Here is a 23,444-nt window from a genome sequence, read left to right on the forward strand (position 1 = left end):
CTTTTTTCTTTTTGCTTATGTGGTGCTGAGGAATCGAACCCAGGGCCTCCAGCATGCAAGGCAAGCGCTCTACCACTGAGCCACCTTCCCAGCCCCTCCATGAGACTCTTATCTCCAATAAACCACTCAGAAAACTGGAAGTGGCACTGTGGCTCAAGTGGTAGAGCACTAGCCTTGAGCTGAAGAGCTAAGGGACAGTGCCCAGGCCCTGAGTTCAAGCCCCAAGACCGACCAAAACAAAAAAGGAAGGAAAAATAATAGGTAGGTCTTTTCTCAGGTTTGAACATTATTTCAGGGAAAGAAAGGCTTAGAATCACTTGTAGAAGATACAGCATATGTATAGAGCGTGTATACCTAAGGTGCATATAACATGCACATGGTTCTGTATACAAACACATATAAGAACAGTACATTGACCCTAAAATTTGCCAGTACACGACCATAATTTACCTCCAACAGTAGCCAACAGTTTTGTATGGTGCAACTCTTTATTATTCTGGAGTAAGGAGCAACTTACTTTGTCTTTTCCACAAGTAAGTTAAAACTGATATAAAACTAAGTACAATCAAAATGATATACACTCATCTGACATTCATTTTTTTTTTTTGGGTCCAGTCGGGGCCTGAACTCTGGGCCTGGGCGCTGTCCCTCAGCTCTTCAGCTCAAGGCTAGCGCTCTACCACTTGAGCCACAGCGCCACTTCCGGCTTTTTTCTTTTTGCTTATGTGGTGCTGAGGAATCGAACTCAGGGCCTCAGGCATGCAAGACAAGCGCTCTACCACTGAGCCACCTTCCCAGCCCCTGACATTCATTTTTATACCTAATTTCCATGGGTATTACCACAATGCCCTGTGGTTCCTAATGAAGGATAGTGTCTCATTAACAGAGAAATGTGTTAAGTGTTAAAATAGACATTTTCTCTTTCCTTCTTCCCTAGGGCTGTGTCTGCAAAGATAAAGGCCAGTGCTTCTGTGATGGGACCAAAGGAGAGAAGGTAAAAAACAAAACAAAGACAACAACAACAAAAAAACTAAAGCTAAACTAAAAAAACCTTGATACTGCTTCTTCTCACTCTATCACCAAGTAATTCACATTCTTTCCCAGCAGTAGCAGGAAGATAGTCAATGTGTTGTTTAATCTAGTGTTAAAGTAATTATATAGAAACATTGACCCCTTAAAAATAATACCTTCTAGGAAGTTTCAGATACCTTGTATAAATAGTGGCAATTACATTATATTTAACTCTGTAGGTCTGTAAAGAATCCAGAGCAAGTGAGCGGGAAAAGAAAGTTTATAGGAAGTCTTCATAGTGTACACTGTTTACAATATTGCTAAACATAGGAGGAGCAATGGAAACATTTTGACCTACTCATTTTCACATAAACACTAAAAGCAACAAGAATGCCACAGACTGGTTCAAGATCGCCCCCTAATGGAAAAAAATCCCAAAATTTAGCAGCAGGAGGTACAAGTAGCTCCATTGCAGACTTTAAGAAAAAAAAAGGAATGCTGTGAAATCTCATTAATTCGCTCCATTAACTTGCAATTGGTGATAATTAAGACAGGAGCGGGACTAAAGTTGTCTCTTTGTTTACAAAACTATTTTCTTGGAGACACTAATTAATTGTGTTACAGTACTGAAGGCTGGCCATTAAAAATATTTTTAAGAAAACATTTGTTAAACACTTTAGATGAAGCAATTTATGCACAAAAGTTACATGCTAAGTACACTTTTATATTTATTTTTAAGTGTTTTATAATTCGCATGCAATTTGATTTAGGTTTTTTTCCCCCCTGATGCTACGAATGTTGTGTATTCAGACTCATGATGGAAAAGCTCTCTGTGATTCATCATGCACCCAGCTACCTGAAAAAAACTGTTTAGCGTGTATGGAATTACTGAGTAGTGCTGTGTCTAGCAGTTCCTCTATTCCTCTTTGTATTGGGTATATGAAAACATCTATACAGATAATAAAGTATCTGATTTGATCTTTTTTAGGGGTTCTCATTTGGCAATTGTGGAACAAAATTAACTTTATCAGCCAGCAGCTTTGCTCTTAATGGCCAATCCCCGGATTCATATCTACACAAAGATTATTTATTACTAGAACACTGTAAAGCATTGAACCTAAAGTATTTTGATTCACATTTGCCAGGGGCTTCCCTACAATTCTGCCTCCTTTCCTTTAAAAAGTATTTTTATCTCACACTGTTGGTACATTACCATTGATATCTCTGCATCTCCTACAGAAATAACAGATTGAGTTACTAATTCCTCTGTAATTGAGAAAGTTTCCAAAGTCTGGCATCTGCAAGGTGTTCTTCTTTTTAAGCTATGAAATAATTCACACACTCTGAGAACACATTCTTGGGCCTTATCCCCGCCCTCTCCATCACTCAACAAACACACTCCACTCACCTTGATGCACTCACTGGATTTCCCCTCCATTCTTGACCTCCTCACCCTTCACCTCTGCCCTGCATAGCCCTACCATTTCAGATGAGAGCCAGGGCAGCACTCTGAAACCTGTGGACAAAACACTCCAGCTGGTGGCTTTCACTCCACAGGACTAATTCTTATTTCTTTAACCAAGGAAACAATAGCATGCAACACAATCATCTACAAGAGAAGGCAATGATTGTGTGTTGGTTGTTAGATAGTTGCTGTTGAGGGTGATTCTTAGTTTTTGTTTCATTTTGTTTTGACAGGGGGAGAAAGGCTTTCCTGGACCCCCTGGTTTTCCTGGACAGAAAGGGTTCCCAGGCCCTGAAGGCTCGCCGGGACCCCGGGGACCCAAGGTATACCATCCAGTAAACTCCAAGAGTTTCTCCTTCTTGCCTAATACTTTTTTTTAATGCTTATCCAGTAGGCTGCTGAGAATCTGGAGGGAATTCCATCATTTTAGCAAACTGATGGGTGCACAATAAACTTCTGGTCTCTGATCACAGATGAGCCCTCAGAACTACATTTTATTCCAAGTCTTCAAGCCCCCTACTCAACTTCCTCCTCTCCACCTTAACACATGTCCATCTGGATATAAACAACCTTCTTTCTCCCACATAAGCATAAGCTGATTTTACCTTCCACCCAAGATGTCACCACCTGGGACCTTAGTCCAAGTGTCCTCTCCCTGGCTGTACCCTCCAACTTCCCTTTGGATGATGGCTTTTCTCTTTCAGTCTGTAAGCCTGTGAGCATTTCACCATAGAACATTGGATGTCCTCTAGATTTGTTAGGTCTTTGCCCAAAAGATTACAATCTTCTTCCTGTCTTTTCTTTCTTCGCAAGCTTCTTGGATAAATACTATCTATTCTTTAGCCACTCATCTTTTCCCTTCTGCCTCTCTCCGAAAGTATCCCTGAAAAACCTCACCAATGACCTTCAATAGACACTACCAATGGCTACTTTGTGTCTTTATCTGACTTGAACTTCTTTGCTCTGTTCCAAATTGTGTGGGTCCCTCCCTTCTCCTTGAAACACTCTGTCTTTGTTTATGGAGGCTGCTGATCCTTATGCTTTCCCTATCTCCCTCTCCACTCCTTCCTTCCTTCCCTGGGTCCCCCACCTTTTTTTTCCCTGATTCTTTAAGCACTTGATTCTTACCAGATTCTTACCAGAGCTTGCTATCTCCACTGCTCGCCCCCTCCCCCATTCTCATCCCAAAGTCTGTGATACACAAAGGGCTTTATTTCAACAAATACCCTGGAGGATTTACTAAATAACTGCATAACCAGTAGATGTGCTGATTGTTCTTTCCTATGGGGGACGACCTTAGCTAGGCTTAAAACCCCACTCTCACGCACGCACATTCATTCTCCTGACGGCTGGACTAAAGTAGCTCCCTAGCTATGAACTAATTAGTGGATTATGAGAAGAAGTTAAGAGTTGATCTGTGCTGTCTTTGTAAATACAGTTGCATATTGTATTAGACTATGTATTACAATAGGGTATCACATATTTAAATGATCATCAAAGCCAACGTACTGTTTCTTTATTCCATGTCAGACACAGGGGCATCTATTTCTCTTTATACTTCATTTGTTGCTCACATTAACACCATAAATCCTGACCAAAGTGACTCACCATGTAGTTTCCATCTGTAGTTCTGTGTTACAGATGAGGAAACTGACAAAAGTACCCAGGCAATTTGTCTTGGGCAAATTAGCTAACAAATGGCCGCATGAGAATTGAAGCTCAGTTTTCGATTGAGGCAGAGGGGATGTTTTCACAGCCAAACTAATTCAAGGGGTATCCTACAGTTCAGTTATGAGTGCACATTAAACTAGAGTTAGGTTGAGAATTCAGTCCCACAAAACTGTTCACGCCACATACTTGGGAGGCCAATCAGTGAATCCCCAGGGTTATCCGCACTTCATCCCAACTTGATTAGAAATCAGAGGCTCCACCACCGCATCCCCTGGGTTTGATAATTAGCTGCAACAGCTCATAGAACTCAGGGGAACACTGATAATTGTTACAAAGGATGTGATCAAGGATATATGTGAACAGCCAGATAAAGAGGTATTTAGCATGAGGTCTGGCAGAGTCCCAGGCCAGGAGCCGGTGTCGTTGTGGAGGTGATCCTGACCATGCCTCTGGCACATGCGTGTCTACCATCCCAGAAGCTTTCTGAAATCTCTTCACTTTATAGATTCTTGGGGAGGCTTCATCCTATTGTAGTAGGAAGACCCCCTACTCAGGCAGGCAAGCCCACCTAGTCATCTGGAGTGACAGAGCCCACCGCAAAAAAGTTGTTAACAAAGAAGCGACTTTATTGAGAAGGTTCCTACACTAACGGGCCAGGGCTGCAGCACAGGCTCGGAACTGATACAGGGACCCCGAGCGGCCCACATACTTTGGTTTTGCCTTTTAAAGGCAAAATCCATGAGGTCGGGCCCAGTCACACACAGGTGACCAATGGGATGGGAACACACACAAAGGATTGTACAGTCATAGTAGACCACACGCAGGTGGCCAGTGAGGTTACAGTTTGTCTGTAATGGCTGTTTAAACCAGCCAATCACATTGGTTTAAAATGGCATGCAAATTTAGCAGGTAAGGCAGGGTCTACCTTTTGGTGGGCAAAAGGCAGGGTTTACCGCAAGCACATGCAAAAGGCAGGGTTTACTGTAAGTACGAGGTGCCACCAGTTTGAGCCAGATTACAACCAATCTGTTTTATCTGTCAGTCTTACTCAACAATCAAGGGTGGGTTAGGCTGTTAAGGGAAGGGGGACCAGATGCATGTTTTTCATTCTGGAAAATAGGCCCAGTGAATCTAAAATCCTAAAACAAAGGCAAAGCTCAAAATGGAATCCTACCAGCTTGAGCCCCATCTCAGGGTCCACTTCACTATGGACATACTCTATTATTAACTCAGTTAACAGCCCCCCTCCCCCATTGAGAGTTGGAGCTGCAGGAGTTGTATGCTTCTAATCATAGCCCAGGACTTTCTGGGGCCCAGTCCTCAACCAGGAACCCACTGAGAATCCCTCATTAAAACAAAAGATGTATATTTTACTCAGGAAACCCCATGGAAATTAGGAGTTCTGTGACAGAAACTGGAACCAAAGACCAAATACAAGAACAAAAGCTGATCTCTGTACCCGCATGCCTCAGGAAGTAAGGACAGATTTTAATTACTTAATTTATTTGTCAGTTGTGGAGCTTGAACTCTGGGCCTCGGTGCTGTCTTTCAGCTCTTCTGCTCAAGGGAGCGCTCTACCACTTGAGCCACAGCGCCACTTGGTTCATTGGAGATAAGAGTTTCATGGCCTACTTTTCTTCCAGGGCTGGCTTTGAACCACTCAGATCTGAGCCTCCTGAGTAGCTAGGATTACAGGCATGAGCCACCAGCCTCCAGCTCAATAAGGAAGGATTTATTTTTTTATTTTTTATTTTTTGGGTCTGGTCATGGGCCTGAACTCTGGGCCTGGGCGCTGTCCTTCAGCTCTTCAGCTCAAGGTTACACTCTACCACTTGAGCCATAGCGCCACTTCCAGCTTTTTTTTTTCTGGTTATGTGGTGCTGAGGAATCGAACCCATAGCCTCATGCATGCAAGGCAAGCACTCTACCACTGAGCCACCTTCCCAGCCCCAATAAGGAAGGATTTAAAAGGAGCCCTGCACCAAGAACAGAAGACAGGGATCACCTATGTGTTTCTTACACCACATGACTGAGGCCAGAATCAAACTCTGAAAACCAGGAGAAAAAAAATACACACCTATAGTTTACAGAAAAATGCCAAAGGTTGCTGTTTTCCCATAACTCTACCAGATGGGAAACTTATCTTATTCATGTGTATAGTCTCATTTACCATTTCTCTTTGCAATGTTAATTTTGAACCAGTCACTCAGATTCTGAGACAAGTCTGAATATTCCTCATCTTTCTCTAGAGCGTGGGCTTCCCTCCAGTTCCCTGTTAGTTACCAGAGTCGGTGGTGCTGCCGTGTGCCTCCGTCCTTGCATCCTGCAACGCAGGAAATGTAGTGAACGTGATAGGAAAGCATATTAGGAAAGGCTATATCAGACCTGCCCACTCACACTTTTGTGCCAAATAAAGAGACATAATGAAGGAAAGGCAGACAAAGGAGATAGATGCACAGTGTGTGGATGCCACGGGAAATCAGCTTCAGTTCACCCTCAGCTGCCTTGAGCTATACAACCCGAGTATTAGGTTCAAATAGAGGAAGAAGTAGAGATAAAGGACAAAAGGTCTGCCTGTGTGGCCTGGCAGGTCATTATCTCAGTTCTGGTTCTCCTGGGTTCACACATAGCTACTAAAAACAACAGGGACAAAGATAAAACCTCTTGTGTCCTTATCTTGGGGTTCATTTCACTTAGCATCATCTTATCTGGTCATATGACCTTTTCTGCTTGTCGTAGACATATACTAGTTATTGCAAATAAAGGAGACCATGGGACCTATGTTTCTTTGGGTCTGGCTTACTTCACTTAATATACTTTTTCCCAAATCTTTCTATTTCCTAATGTACTGGGTGATTTTTTGTTTGTTTATTTCTTTTGTACATCCTTCCCCCATGGTATAACGCCTATTTTCACTGTATTTGATTCTGGTGCTCTGCATCTTATATATACATTTTTCTAATTTGGGAGGGGCAGGGAAATAACAAAATGCTGAAATAAGGATACAAGTTGACCCTGTATCCTTGTAACAATGAGATGTATAAGACACTATGTTGAAAAGGAACTTCACAACTTGTGCGGGAGGGGGGGAGAGAGGAGTTGGGGAGGTGGGGAGGGATGGGATGGTAAAAACAAAGGAGGGATAACAATGCTAGATAGGAAATGTACTCATTACCTTACTCATGTAACTGCAACCCCTCTGTACAGTATCTTTACAATAAAAATACTTTAAAGAAGAAGAAAAAGTAGCTACTGCTGTCATTGCTTGAACCAAACAATATGTTAATTTCTCTAGCTCCAATATGCAGACAGATCATTCTAGGTAATTGTGCTTATTTGGGGGGGGGGGATCTGTGCTGTCCTTTAGCAGTAATTTCAGTCCCTTGGCAGAAGTTACCAATCAGTCTTGACTTCATGGGAACCTAAGGTGATTGCAAAGTGACTATAGAGAGAAGGCTTAGAGCCAGGACAGATGTAAAATAGAGACAAGAACGCCAGACTTTTCTTCAACTTTCAGTTAATTTGAGGGTCCAAGTAAAGAGTCAATGTTTTTCAGCGAAAGCAGTTTAAGCACCTATTAGCAGTGTAGTTTCAAGAGGTTGAAGGCAGATTGTCTCTAGTGTGAGGAGGACAGCAGTAGTTTCTGAGGTTTGAGAACATCCAGCTCCTACATCCAGTCTACGGGGCAGAGGTCATCTGTGGAAGTTCTCATTGCAGTCTAGGGTTTTTTCTCAGAAGTCATGGGATCTTTCCCTCCATGCTATGTTAATAACTGGAGATCTTGGGGAATTTTCCGTATTAGGTTTTCTTTGCATACCCATCACTCACAGTGAGCTGCTAGCTATCAGTAGAATGGATTTGCTACTTCACTTAAATGAGCCTCCTTCCTTTTCATTTTCTTCTTGATATCATATTTTGCTTGTTTGCCCCCAGCATTTCTTGAAAAAAATGCCAGCAATCCATTGAAATAATGATTGCTACCATGGTACAATGCTCACTTCATGTCAGTTACATGATGTGGAAATATTCTACGAGATTCCTGCAGAAACATCTGTTTCATGTTGTTACAGAGTCCATGGTTTAAAGCATAACTGAAAGATAATGCATTCAATTCTCAAAAGATAATTTGGGAAAGAAAAAAAAGCAAATAGCCAAGCAGATGAAAACAGCTTTTAAATAAAGGAACTCACACAGCAAGTGTCTAAGTTAAAACAGGCTCCATTTAAGGTTATTCTCCATGAAAGAGGGTCTCAAAGCTACATTCATTATGTGCCTCAAGCAAGTTTATTTCTGGCTCAAGCAGTACTGATTCCAGTATTAAGCTACTTGTATGTGTCAGGCACATTTGGGTAATAAAGTATTGCCAGTGCATGAAAATTTGGCTGCCATTGTGATTGTGACGTTCACTCTTATCAGACCTGAGCAGCTGTCCTGCAAATGTGAGATATTAATGTGCTAGGAATCGCCAAAAAATCCCTCTTGAATTTCAGATTCTGAATCGATATGTCTGGAAAATGGTGGGCCAGTGTTGGGGGCCGTGGAATGGAAGGATACTGAGACTTTTGCATTTCTAACCAATTCCCCGGTGATCAGTGATGCTAATATCATTGGCCCCCAAACCCTGCTTTGAGTAGTAAGTGTTAGAATGAAATTCTTTTTTCTTTCTGGCAAACACTTAAGCACCAGTGAAATAAGGAAGCAGTTGACCTAAGTAACAATGAAATGAGCACACCTGCAAACCTGACGGTATGTGAATAAGATGGAGAATGTCAATGTGGAATAATTTCAATGTGGAATAATTTCCTCAGTGTTTACCTTTCTTCTTTTCACTCCTTTTCCCTCTAGGGCTCTCCAGGACTTCCAGGACTCACTGGTCCCAAAGGTGTCAGGGTTAGTAGTCCAAAGTAGTCCATCTTGATTACTGAATGAATGACCGTGGTTTAGAAAAATCAACATTGTACCTAAAAAGATACATAAATACCAGACAGGAGTAGGATATTGTATATGGTTTCACAGATGATTTTCAAAAACAAATAATGGTCACCATTTTGAGGCAGTAGCTAACTGATGGTTATATAGCATGAAAGAACCTTCTGGAATGATAGATGCTGTTTATATTGGGAGTGAGAAGTGGCAATTCAAAAGTTTAGATAAAAATGTGTGTGGTGGGGGCTGGGAAGGTGGCTCAGTGGTAGAGTGCTTGCCTTGCATACATGAGGCCCTGGGTTCAATTCCTTAGCCCCCCATAAGCAGAAAAAGCCAGACGTGGTGCTGTGGCTCAAGTGGTAGAGCTCTGGCCTTGAGCTGAAGAGCTGAGGGATAGTGCTCAGGCTCAGAGTTCAAGTCCCACAACACACACACACACACACACACACACACACAAAATGTATGTGGTGATGGTGTACATTATGGTCACAGCACTAAGGTTAATGCAGAAGGATCAAGATTTTGAAATCTATCTGGGATACACACAGCATAACTCTGTCTCAAAAAAACCCGAGGGCTGGGAAGGTGGCTCAGTGGTAGAGCGCTTGCCTTGCATGCACGAGGCCCTGGGTTCGATTCCTCAGCACCACATAAGCAGAAAAAAGCCAGAAGTGGTGCTATGGTTCAAGTGGTAGAGCGCTAGCTTTGAGCTGAAGAGCTGAGGGACAGCGCCCAGGCCCAGAGTTTAAGCCCCATGATTGGCAAAAACAAAAAAACACAAAAAACCTGAAACCAAACCAAATCCCTGTTCTGTAAATGTCAGGTTGACAAAGGTTTTTCAAACCTTTTTAAGTTTTTCCGTCTATTTTTTTTTTTTGCTTTTTGCTATTCCCTATCATAGTTGCAGAAAGTGATTGTTGCAATGGTAAACAATTGTATTTTATTACACTGAACATTGTAAGCTGACTTTGGCCCCTTGTCCTCTTTTTTATGTCTTTAGGGAATAAGCGGATTGCCAGGGTATTCAGGCCCACCTGGACTTCCAGTGAGTATTGGAAAAAGATGTATGCCTTTTAAGTAAGCTCAAACTAAAGAAGATGTTAACACAGTAGCTCAAGGTTGTATGTTCTAACACACTTATGAAATGAAGCAGGTGGCAGCTTAGGATTTAATAATATATTAGAATGTGAATTCATATGACATATGAGTCATGTTATATTTCTGAAAATATAAGCATAATAGAAGAAAAAAGAATAGGAAGGATAGAATAGGAAAAAATAGAATATGAAGGATGGAAGAGGACATAGTATAGAAGAATAGGATAGGATAGAATGGAATGGAATAGTGCAGAACAGAGCACAACAAAATAGAGAACAGTATGATCCTGTTGATTTGTGTAGAATAATAAAGTTAATGTCTGTGAACACTTCACTTTTTCCTTCCTTTCTCCCCATCTTAGAGTAGCACTTATACACAAGACCTTTCATTTTAGCTAAAATATCCCTGTCACTTGATAATCTTATTTTATACAGTCTGTTTTGTTTGTTATGTTGTTTAAATTATATCTAAAAGCATTGTGTAAATTGATTACATATTTAAATAACCATCTGTATTTCAACAGCTACTTTCCCTTGGCTTCCTGGCTGTTTGACCTGGGTCTCCTAATTAAGTCTTATCTTTGATTCTCTCTTCTTTTCAGGGCATTCCTGGCAATTCAGGGCCATACGGACTTCCTGGTTTACCAGGATGCAATGGTTCCAAGGTACGTACTGCTTGCTCAAAAGGGGATAAACAAATCCATTGCTGAATGAATGATTCCAATAGAAACAAAGTAACACTGGGATGAAAACAAGCTATCTTGAAAACATTGTTTTAGCCAGAACCAACAATATGATTTACAACCAGCAACTATTTTTCCCTCTCCTTATACCTTGCTTTCTGATTTTCTTTAAGGGGTTTCATATTTCCTCACAGAAAGAAAACTGGAGGCTAGCCTGGCTATTTTCATCCAAGCTAGTATATATAGATCAGACGCTAAAGCCTTGAGTGCAAAATTAATCTCTGGAAAGGAAAGACTGAGCTCTTCAAGGTCCATTCGCCTCCTTTTGTTTCCCAACTGAAGCTTCCCTCTTCCCCAGAATGATGGCCATGAATGAACTAATTACTAAAGTTTCAAGGAAGCAGCAATTAAAAAGTTCTTGGCACAACTAGACTACCATTTATGCACAACGTGAACGACAGTAGATTTGGATCCTGTTTTCAATTAAGATAATGGTTTTCTGCCCTTCAGTTTCATGACCCAGTAGCCACAAGGAATTTAAATTCCTTTGCCTTTGTCACTGAAAGGTTGAAGAAGAGAAATGGGTTTGATTTGTGAGAATGACAATGTTTTTTCCATCTTCCAGGGTGACCAAGGGTTCCCTGGCATTCCGGGGACACCAGGCTACCCAGGGTTCCAGGTAGGTTTGATTCTCTAAGTCCACATCACAGACATAAAGCATAAATAAAAACAGCCTGTTCTATATGGCGGTGAACACAAATCTCTTATGACTTTAGGATGGCTAGCACAGGCAATAGAAGGCATTTACCTAACGGAATACCTAACAGATGAATACATACATTTTGTGTGTTGTGTGTGTGTGTGTGTGTGTGCGTGTGAGAGAGAGAGAGAGAGAGAGAGAGAGAGAGAGCTGGTTCTAGGGCTTGAACTCAAGAGACTGAGCACTGTCCCTGTGCTTGTTTGATCAAGGCTTGTGCTCTAACCCTTGAGCCACAGATGCACTTTGAGATATTTTTGCTGGTTAATTAGAGAGAAGAGTCTCAGAGACTTTTCTGCCTGTGCTGGCTTTGAACCTGGATCCTCAGGTCTCAGCCTCCTGAGCAGCTAGGGTGACAGGCATTAGACTTGGGTAGCTTTTAACGTTTTATTTTGCTTTTGAGACATTGGAATCAAGATATAGCATAGACAGATTTGCTTCAAGGAAAATCTCAGGTTTGCACAACTCAAAGAGTGAGAGTGAGGAGACTTACAACCAAGACTTCCTCCTGTAGGCCTATGTTGAAGGGAATGAGGTAGAAAGGCCCTAGTGGTAGAAAGCAAGCCACGAGGGACGTAATGTAGAAGTTCAGAGAAGACACATTTCAGTAGAAGGATTGACAGACAATCTGTGGAGAAGTCCCATAAGATGAACACTGATGTTTTGGCATTGGTTTTTAGCAACCTAATATCATTGCCAACCTTAGCAAGAGAATTCTATGGCAGGACAAAGACAGGAGGCAGATTGGGAGCTAGGGAATGGGTGGGAGATGAAGTCTGCAAGGAGAGATGAAAGAGTAGTTTACGAAAGGAGAACGAAGATGAAAGGAGATTTGGTTGTTCTGCTAACATCGGGATACTTGAGCGTATGGAGAGGTCAGTAGGAAATACACAGTCGGGGAGAGGCAAAGTCATAGCACCGACAGGGGAAAGAGGTATGCATCCTATTTGTGAGTCGTTGTTAATGGGTTGTATTTTTCTTTCCCCTAGGGTGCTACTGGTTTGAAAGGACAAAAGGTAAGTCATGGATGAACATTATTATTGTTATGGGGAAGACACCTCTAATGATACATACAAAAAGACACCTTTATTAAATAACAAAACATAAAACATTACTAATCAGATTTCATAATCCAGATCTGAATCCAGAAGCCATCAAAATTCCACCCAGTGTTTAGTCATACTGCGCAGCTCCTCTGGCTCTGTTAAATAAGTTTTAATGATGCACACTTGACACCTTGAAGGAAGCAGGGCTGGGGAAAGAGCACTGATCTCACTCTAGGGCGCCATGTTTTAGGTCAGGAATTGTCACTCAGGTTGGTAGCTTAGGAAATTATTTCTTGGCTCCTTTCTTCCTACCACAGTAAGTTGTCAAATGGAGAAGGCATGAAAATGCTTTGAGTGCCTCAAAGTGAATAACTATTAAGTCTTAAAACATTGCTCTAAATACGTATCCCCAAACACTTTCATCCTTGAGGTAGGGAAACCTTCAGTAAGTGTAGGGTGGGGTTTTGAGATGTTGACAGTTGTTCTGTTTTCCAAGGGTGCTCCTGCTCAAAGAGAAGATGGAGAAATCAATGGAAAAGGAGATCCAGGGGTGCCTGGCCCTCCAGGATTCCAGGTACTGTGTTCTAGGAAAGGCCCTCAGACCTCTCAGTCCCTACTGCTCTCTCCCTCTCTCCCTGTCTCTCTCTTTGTCTCTCTGTCTCTCTCTCTGTCTCTGTCTCTGCCTCTCTCTGTCTTTCTCTCTCTCTCTCACCTCTCTCTGGCTTCATTTCTGTCTTACTTCCCATTTACATGTCTGCATCACTTTAAGCATTCATCCTGTTATAAGAAACTGCATGATGCATATATGCAAAGATGATTGACTACAACATCTTTTTATGTCATTTTCAGTCTCATTCTCCTAAGCTTTCTTGAATATAAAGAATCTTTTATGGCTACTTTTATTTCACTTGTTGAAATCAAGTATGAGTTGTGTCATGAACTGAGTATCATTTATACCTATAGTGTTAAATAACAGCCCTACTTCAAAATTTTCTAGATACTAACCAAAAGAGCTTTATTAGACCACAATTTCTCACCTTGAACCCTGAGTTATTTGCTCAGTCTATTTGATGTAGCCTGGGGATAATCTGGAATGGATAGAAGAAACAAAGCTACTTTGAGGTTGTATATATTTTACTTCGTGATTCAAAAGTCTCCTGGTATATTTTTGGTAACCAGAAATATTCCTAATTTAGTTGGGAATTAGATGTGAGAATTCCTGTGGCAATGGCCTATTTGCCTGAGTCAGAGTTTGAATTGAAGGTGTTCAATTCCTCCTCCACGGTGAGCCAAGCCAACTGATGGTGAGCTGTGAAGTTGGGAGAGGAGCTAGCTATATGGCAGTGTTATAATTAGAAGCCACCATAGGACTCAGGAAGATACAGAATCAGATGGATCTTGCTTTGGGGCTTAGAAAGCATTCAGGGGTCTACATGCTGAAATCAAGAAATCATAAGAAGGAGACAGTAGTAATCCTGGATATGCAACATCCTTTAAATGCCACCTGTGTGCTAATCCTTGTGTCATCATTATAATAAATATTTATTAGATGCCAGTTATGTTGCAATACATATTTATTTCTAGAGTTTAGACTATAGCAGGACACTGATCAATCCCCCCAAAAATAATACTTCCAAGAAATCCTCACTTTCATAAAGTCTGCATTTTAATAAAGAAACAGAAAAAATATGTAGCTTAAAAATCTGTCATATGTTAGTAATGAAATGGTAAGATGGAAAACAATTCAGGGAAGCAGCTACAGGAAAGGCACGCTTGGAAGATGATTTGTGAGTGAGTTTAAATAGGCAGAGGCTAACTACATAAAGGGGGAAAAGGAAGGACTGTGTCATACAGATATCTAGAGAAAGAGGATTCTGAGCAGGAGGATGTCCTAGAGGAACATGATTGACCAAGTACAGAAAAGGAGAAGAAAAAGAGAAACAGGATAGCAAAATATTGAAAATATCTAACCTAAAGAAAGTGTGACAAATGAGAGAAAACATGCAGCCTGTGATTTAGTTGGGTCTGGATTACTTCACTTAATGTAAGTTTTTCCAAGCCTATTTCCTTACCAATGATACACCATCATTCCTTTTGGTGGAAGAGTACAATTCCATTGTGTGTATGTGTGTGTGTGTGTGTGTGTATATATATATATATATATATACCACCTTTTCTTGATCTGTTCATCCACTGAGGAACATCTGGGTTGATTCTATATCTTGTCAGTGGTAAATAATGCTGCAGTGAACATGGTTGTGCTGGTAGCTTTAGTGTGGCTTTGTTTGTACTCTATTGGATAAATGCCCAAATCTGCAAATAAACATACTGGATGGTAAAAGACCAAAAAAAATACACATGGACATAATAAATTATACAGGTCTCTAGACATACACACAGACCAAAAGAGGATATTTTAAAGAGAGGATCACAAAAGCTTAATATCTATGTGCATATGATCATATAAAATGATATTTATCCAAATGAACTCCAAGAAATGGAAACAAGAGAGTTTTCTTTTCCTTTGTCACTGTTTTTGTTTTCTGTACCTTTTGTCTTGTTTGTAAGTCTATCTATTTTGAGGAGAGTAAGGGGAAGCACAGAAATGGTGGGACAAAGGGTAAACAAATACAACAGTGGCACTCATTAAACACTACGTTGAAAATGAACTATGCAACTTGTGAGGAAGGGAAGGAAGGGAAAATTGTGAGAAAGCTAGGGAAGGTGTGACAAAAAAATTTTCTGACATATGTAACCATAACCCCTCTGTAAATCATGTTTATAATAAAAATAAAAGTGTGTTGGAACCATCTCCCTATAAATAGCAGCCTCAGGATGGTCCTGACAGCTGTTATACATGACATCACAGTTTTTGGCATTTGTTATCACTAACTGCAGACAGTGGGAGAGAAGGCATTATGCACTTAAGATTTTGTTGAAGTATTTAATGCATTTAACTAATTGACTTTGTCCTTAGGTAAGACACACTAGTAATATTTTTCTTACTATTTTCTTAATTTGCAGGGTTTGCCAGGCCCTCCTGGATTTCCAGGACCTCCTGGCCCACCAGGACCTCCCGGAATCTTTGTGAGTATGAAGCTACTGTTTCTGCAGATTCCAGAAATGAATCAATTACTACAAAAAAAATTTTGGAAAGTTTTCTGTCTGTGTGTACTTCCTACTAGAATTTTGTAGTATTATTACTCTTTTTAAATCTTAATTTGTGGATTTTTTCCTAGGGCTTTCCAGGAGCTCCAGGACCAAGAGGACCTAAGGTCAGCCATATTTCCTATATTTTATCAGTCAGAACACATTAACTCATCAAAAAACAATTCCAACCTGCTCATTCACATGATTGCTATGAGCACATTCCTGGAACTCATAAAGATTCCTCGCAGAGAAGTAAAGGAAGCTAGTAAATCTTACTTCTTTTGAAGAACTTCCTATCAGAAAAAAGGCAATGTTTCCAATGCATAGGTCTTCCATCCTTAATAATCCTCCTTGTTACCCAATAGTTTATCCTATACATTTTCATAGTGGGTTTCTTCACAAAGTCTACCTCATCTTATGTTAGTAAATGAAAGATGACTACATATTGTGCTCATCAAGCTGGGTATTTGATGTGTATCTATTTTTAAAAGACTAATTGTTAGTTTAAAGACACAAAATATTGTGAGGCTATGCCCCACCAGGAAATTATTACCGAGGCATAATGTTTCTTATTCTGTGAGTGGCCTCATATATACGGTATTACCAAGGTGATTTCACATGTATTACTTTACACACACACACACACACACACACAGATACATGCATACTCAGTGATACTGAATGAATGGCAGAGCTAAGATTTAAAGTCTCTTGATTCCTTTGCAATTTCCAGACCACTGGGAGACAGAGGGAGTGAATCCACATAGTCAAGAGCATAAAATAAGTTTACTGATTCTTAGGGCTGGGAAGGTGGCTCAATGGTAGAGTGCTTGCCTTACATGCATGAGGCCCTGGGTTCAATACCTCAGCACCACATAAACAGAAAAAGCTGGAAGTGGCGCTGTGGCTCAAGTGGTAGAGCACTAGCCTTGGGCTGAAGGACAGTACCCAGGCCCAGAGTTCAGGCCCCATGACAGAACAAAAAAAAAAGTGTTATTGGTTCTAATGATGGGTTGATTAATTTCTTAGCTTGTTTCTTGTTATAACTGAATGCTATAGGTTAAGGGGTTTTTTGTGTGTGTTTGAGAATACCATACCGAGGAGTTCCAATTACATGGGCAAGATAACGAGTACATTTCTTATCAAGCATTGTTGCCTCCTCTTTGTTTCCCTTTCCCATCCCTTCCCATCCCCCCCCCACCTGATCCTCCCCGCACCACCAAAATTGTAAAGTTCGTTTTTCAACATAACGACTTGTATATCTCATTGTTGCAATGGGTCCACCTGTATCCCTAGTTAAATGATTTTTTAATTATTATTATAAAGGTCATGTGCAGAGAGGTTACAGTTACAAAAGTCCAGAAAAGAGTACATTTCTTATATAGGTCCAATGGTTTCCCTTATTTGCAATGACTGGTATATATCTGAGACAAGCAGAAAAGGTCAGATAAGATGATGTTAAACAAAATGATCCCCAAGATAAGGACACAAGTGGTTTTTTCTTTCTTGCTGTTGTTTCTAATGTATTTATAAGGGTATCACGTGATTTTTTTTGTTGCTTTGTATGTCCCTCCCCCACAATATAACCCCTGTTTTCACTGTATTTGATGTTGGTATAATTTGGGGAGTGGAAGGAAAAAAACAAATTATTTAAATGGGGATACAGGTTGACCCATTGCAACAATGAGATGTACAAGACGCTATGTCGAAAAATGAAACAAACTTTACAATTTAGGTGGGGGGAGAGAGGGAAGGAATGTAGTTGTGGAGATGGGAGGGAAGGGATGGTAGGGAAAAAACAAAGGAAGGGGCAACAATGCTTGATAAGACATATACTCATTACCTTGCTCGTGTGATTGTAACCCCTCTCTGTACAGTATTTTCACAATAAAAAAACTTATTTAAAAATAAAAAGAATATATTTCTTTTTGAACAGGAGATTGAGTATTTTATCTCACAAATAATTTAGTCTTTACAATTCTAGAGGCTGGGAGGTCTGATGTAGAAGAGTTACATCCCAAGGGGGCTGTCTTGCTAATGGAGACCACAAAGCCCAGGACAACAGGGTCATCCCATAATAAGAGACAGTAAGATAGCCACTCCCACTGTAATTCATTTCTTAATCCATGAATGAGTGGATCCCTTCACATCTTAAAGCACCACCTGGTGCCAACTCTTAAAAACCTTATGATGGTTTGGCAATTAAATTTCAATCCGTGTTGCAGTGGGGATTCAAACCATAGCAACCGACTTCAGTGAGGGGAAATTATCCATGTTAGATTTCTTTCCTGTCACTAAACAAATAGTGGCATTCCATTCTTAGCTTCTTGATTATGTGTTGCATTTCAAGGTCCTGAGGCCCAGACACACATCCCTCTTATTTTTAGGATGAGAGAACTAGGGCATGAAGAAGTTAAGCAGCCAACTCAGGACACTAAGTGGTCATCAGAAGCAGGAAGCCAGTAGACTCAAACCTAGCTAGTGACTGAGCCAGAGAAATGTCCTGCCTGCTAGTTTCCTTTCCACACCATCGTGTGTCATCATTCAGCATATTAAGTAAATCTCTGAACCCCTCAGTACCTCAAGACTGTCACCTGTAAAAGAAACATTACTATAATACTCTAGGATGGAGATTGAAATATGATGTTCAGTTAAAATGTTGGAACTATAATAGTGTTGGAAAATCCATTCTTTGTTTTGAAATCTACTGCTTCATTTTTTTTCTTACAGGGTTATATGGGTGATAACGTGGTTGGACAGAAAGGAGAGCGGGTAATTTAATCACTATGGTTCATTGGTGGGGGAAAAATACGTGAAGTTCCATAGTTCATTCACTAGCCAACTTGAAGTTAATGCATTTTCATTGGCTCTGTCTTCTTGCATGAAAACTAGAAAAGCAGATGGTCTAAACCTAGTAGATTTGAAATGTTGATGATGTTCAGTTTCTCATTTTGGGGTGTATTTGTCTTTAGGGTATAAAAGGATTAACAGGACCTCCTGGACCACCAGGAACTGTTATTGTGACACTCACCGGCCCAGAAAACAGAACGGTAAGGCTGCATCTTCCTGTTGAAGGGATAAGGTCCTGATGAGGCTTTGCCTCTTTATGTGCCCAGTCATAAATCCAGCTCAGCCCAGCCCCCTGGGCCAGCGTAAAACTCTTCCGTTTTATTCCTCCCACCTCTCCACTGGTTATTTGCAAATGTTAGAAGGTACTCTGAGAAAAGACACTTAATAACCTGAGCCTGAGTTTGTTCACCCTTACATTGCCATGTTTCTCCTTGTGCCTAACACCGAGGGTGACCCTGATGTCATTAGCTGGTAATGACCTGAATGGAGGAGGAGGGATCCCTCAATCAAATGATACTCGGGCCTTGCAACTCCATGAACCTTGTAGTGCTCAGTCCTTACCACTGCATCTTTATTCCCACTGAGTGTGGCTAGAAGGACCAGGACATAAAGCTGGATTTGATGCTTAGGAAATCAACCCACAATAACATCTACCAGTCCTTCCACCGGGTGGAGGGGGACGAGGAAGAGAGAAGGTAGTTATTTGTGCTCTTGTGGATTAAGGAACACCAACCATCCTTCTCTTTTAAATTCCCAATTAGTTATTTGAAATAAGAACTTGATTGAGATATAATTTACACACTATAAAATATACTTTTTTAAAGTATACATTTCATAGGACTTAGTTATAACAAATCTTTAACACCTTAATTGAGGTATGATTTACACGGTATTAAATTCACTCATTCGGTGTACAAATAAATGGATTTTAGACATTCATTAAATTGGGTAACCATTGCTACAAGTCATTTTTTTTCTGGTCCTGGAGCCTGAACTCTGGGCCTGGGCACTGTCCCTGAGCTCCTTTTGCTCAAGGTTAGAACTCTATCACTTGAGTCACAGCGCCACTTGCAGCTTTTTTTTTTTCTGTAATTAATTGGAGATAATAGTCTCATACACTTTGCTGCCCAGGCTGACTTCAAACTGCAATCCTCAGATCTCAGCCTCCTGAGTAACTAGTGTTACAGGCATGAGCCACCAGCTCCTGGATGCTACAATCAATTTCAGAGCATTTTCATGAGAAAAAGAAACCCTGTAGCATCACTCACCCCCATGCAATACTAATAATCAAAACAAAACGAGTAAGAGTTAAAATAGCATGCAGTCAGATATGGTCAAAATAATAACTCACACTGAAGGCTGGTAAAAGAAATGGCCTGAAGAAAATAATTAAATTTTCAGAGGCAATCCATTAAAATAATAATAATAAACCTAAGAACTCATAGTTGGAAAAGTTTACAAAATCTAGATTTGCAAAATTTGACCTGGGAAAACTAATTTAGGGTAGTAGTGTTGTTTTTTTAAAGGTACTCTTAAATTAAAAGTTACATTGGGGAAAACATATAACAATTACTTGTGATCAAGTCTCAAAACAATCTGAATTTAAAAAATCACATCATTGTACTTGTGCAAAGAATTATTGATCCCAAAGAAAATAATTTTAGTATGTTAGAAGCAAAAGTAAAATATATTTGAAATTATCTGACTGTGCTTACAGAAAGCTGATTCAGTAAATTAATTCAAAGTAGTTTGATTTTCAAAAGATGTTTTAATGATCCTGTTGATACACAGTTTTCGTGGAATCTTGTGTATGAAATATGAAATGTGAGAACCAGGAAGAGCTATTGGTTTGTATTAGCACAGACATGTGAGTGTTAGTAAATTCAGTTTATTGAACAGAGAACTTTTCCAACTGTCATCAATATATCATTTACTTGGTTTGTTTGTCATGACCCTGAATTGTTTTGTGGCAGGACCTCAAGGGGGAGAAAGGAGACAAAGGAGCTACTGGTGAACCCGGACCTCCTGGACCCCCAGTAGGTCATTTAGATTTACTTTATTCCCGTGATATACATAGAGTACAGTGTGTGTGTGTGTGTGTGTGTGTGTGTGTGTGTGTGTGTGTGTGTGTGTGTATGTGCCAGTACTGGGACTTGAACTCAGGACTGAGGTACTGTTCCTTAAATTTTCCACTCAAGGCTGGTGCTCTACCACTTGAGCCACACCTCCATTTTCCAACCCACTTTCCTACCCAGGCTGGCTTTGAACCTCAGTCTCCAGATCTCAGCCTTCTGGGTAGCTAGGATGACAGACATGAGTCACCAGTGCCCTGCTGTCTTTAAATCCCAACATTAGCTAAAGCAGGGTTAACAGTTGACCATAGAGATCATGAATACACTAGAATTATTTTTCTCTCCCTTTTTTATATGAAATTGTTGCCCTATTTTATGTTTATGACTGATCTGTAGCATCTGATTTTTTTATTGTGAAAATACCGTACAGAGGGGTTATAATTACATGGGCAAGTTGATGAGTACATTTTTATCAAGCATTGTTGCCTCCTCCTTTGTTTCCCCTTCCCATCCCTTCTCATTGCCACTCCTGCCCCCCACCCCCCGCCAAAGTTGCAAAGTTTGTTTTTTGACATAATGATTTGTACATCTCATTGTTGCAATGGTGTAGCACCTAATTTTTAACATATGTTTTAAAATTAATCTCATGAATAAGATTTCCTTTTGAGATGACCTATGTTTAAATATCCTAGAATACTCAGAAGGGAGAAAATAAGTTAAAATTGCAGTCATCATTATAAAGCTTATTATAATTCAAATTCAAACAGGGACTGCCTGGAGAATCCTATGGATCTGAAAAAGGTGCTCCTGGAGAACCTGGTGCTCAGGTGAGCGTGGAAATTCAACATCCTGTGGGGCCTGTATTAGCTGAAACTCAGGACTGTTTTGGTTGCAAGAATGAGAAGTCCACGTGGCTCCAACTAGCTGAATTTAAAAAAAAATCTATATATTAAAAGTGCTAGGATTTATATATTCAAGTATATATATATATATATATATATTAAAGATTTTAGGACTTATATATTCAAGTATCTGAGAAGTTCAAGACCAAAACAGGGGGTGGGGGGAGGGGGGAGGCTGGGAAGGGAGGTGAAGGGTAAACAAAGGAGGAGGATGCAATGCTTGGTAAGAAATGTATGCATTATCTTGCCCATGTAATTGTAACCCCTCTGTACAGTATGTTCACAAATAAAATAAAATTTAAAAAAAAAGACCAAAACAGGCTTCAGGAAATTAGAAGCTGGGACATTATTTTCACTTCACTTCTGCACCTCTCTGCTGATGAGTTTCATGCCATCCTTTGGTACATAAGCATCTTCTATGTAGAAAGAGAAAGCTTCAGGCTAGTGATATAGGAGGGGAAAGTATCCTTCTCCCACTGGACCTATAGAATTAATCTGATTGGTTCAACTTTGTGAGGATTCATGCTGACTGGTTCAATTTTCTTAGGATTCATTCTGATTGGTTCAACTTTCTCAGGAGTCATGGTTATGGAAAAGATTTGCATTGATCAGTGGTTTCTACATGAGTCAGCAGAGCAATGGGTTTCTGTGGATATGAGAGGTCCCATCAGCACCACTCAGAGAGAGGGGAAAGCAATCTGCAAAGGAAATGAGTGTTCTGTAACCAAAAATGGGATGTTGAGAAAATAGAAGCTCTAGAGTCCCACTCCACACCCAACTCTAGTTTGGACAGGCATAAACATATACATTGTAGAGAGAAAAAAAAACCACTACAAAATACATGATGGAAAATGTGGAATTTATTTCCCTAAAAAAATAATATTCAGACAGCATGAATTTTTAATTCTATCAGAAAATGTCCTCACTGTAACAGTTGATTCAAAGTCATGTTTGTCTACACACCATGACTATGCGTACATACATACACATCGTGCATATATATGCATACATAAATATATACATATACACACGTACATACAAACATGGAAACATGTTTAAGAAACTATATTTCAAATTAATTCACTAGCTGTTGATACTTCTGTATCCTTACTCACTTCTCTGCTCAATGCTTCCCTGATTTTTCTTCTAAGCTTAGGGTGGCCAGCATTAATTGTAGTTTAAGTTAACCTGTTAACTTCCTGTCTTCTTCTTTTGACTCTAATTTGCCATTCTGACTGGCTTCCACCTTCCCTAGCAAAAGATGCTTATTGTGTGCTCTGCGATTAATGGATTTACCTCTTAAAATCCAGGGAAGGGGCAGCTAACTTTGACTCTCCTACCAGATGTCAACATGGTTGTTAACATTTAAGTTTTCTATGTCTATTACAGTTATCTGCACTTAATAATTTACATGTTTTGGTTTGTTTTAGGGGAAACCTGGGAAAGATGGTGCTCCTGGCATTTAAGTTTTCTATGTCTATTACAGTTATCTGCACTTAATAATTTACATGTTTTGGTTTGTTTTAGGGGAAACCTGGGAAAGATGGTGCTCCTGGCTTCCCTGGCACTGAGGTAGGTTTATATTTTAGGTGGATCATCTGCATGTGAAAGAAAACATGTGCTCTTTGTCTTTCTGATCCTGGCTAAGAATTTCTCCAGATCCATATATTCCTCTGCAAATGACATAATTTTATTCTTCTTGATAGACAAACAAAACTGTATTGTTTGTATATGCACACACACCTTTTTTTTCTTGATCCATTTATTGTTTATAGGACATCTGGACTTTTCTCCTAACTTGGCTATTGTGAATA

At 40.1% G+C, this 23,444-nt stretch overlaps 1 protein-coding gene across 1 annotated transcript in view; it reads left to right on the top strand.

The window, feature by feature from the left end:
* Positions 1-23,444, top strand: part of Col4a3 (collagen, type IV, alpha 3 (Goodpasture antigen)) — a 143,463-nt gene that overhangs the window by 59,081 nt on the left and 60,938 nt on the right. The window contains exons 3-17 of the mRNA XM_013019908.1: positions 938-994; positions 2,710-2,799; positions 8,993-9,037; positions 10,074-10,118; positions 10,773-10,835; positions 11,479-11,532; positions 12,600-12,626; positions 13,153-13,230; positions 15,681-15,743; positions 15,896-15,931; positions 18,537-18,578; positions 18,779-18,856; positions 20,630-20,692; positions 21,496-21,555; positions 23,158-23,202. Coding sequence (XP_012875362.1) covers positions 938-994; positions 2,710-2,799; positions 8,993-9,037; positions 10,074-10,118; positions 10,773-10,835; positions 11,479-11,532; positions 12,600-12,626; positions 13,153-13,230; positions 15,681-15,743; positions 15,896-15,931; positions 18,537-18,578; positions 18,779-18,856; positions 20,630-20,692; positions 21,496-21,555; positions 23,158-23,202 — 846 coding nt within the window. The remainder of the gene's footprint in view (positions 1-937; positions 995-2,709; positions 2,800-8,992; positions 9,038-10,073; positions 10,119-10,772; positions 10,836-11,478; positions 11,533-12,599; positions 12,627-13,152; positions 13,231-15,680; positions 15,744-15,895; positions 15,932-18,536; positions 18,579-18,778; positions 18,857-20,629; positions 20,693-21,495; positions 21,556-23,157; positions 23,203-23,444) is intronic.

The sequence above is a fragment of the Dipodomys ordii genome, unplaced genomic scaffold, assembly GCF_000151885.1.
Source record: "Dipodomys ordii isolate 6190 unplaced genomic scaffold, Dord_2.0 Scaffold1, whole genome shotgun sequence".
NCBI lineage: Eukaryota > Metazoa > Chordata > Mammalia > Rodentia > Heteromyidae > Dipodomys > Dipodomys ordii.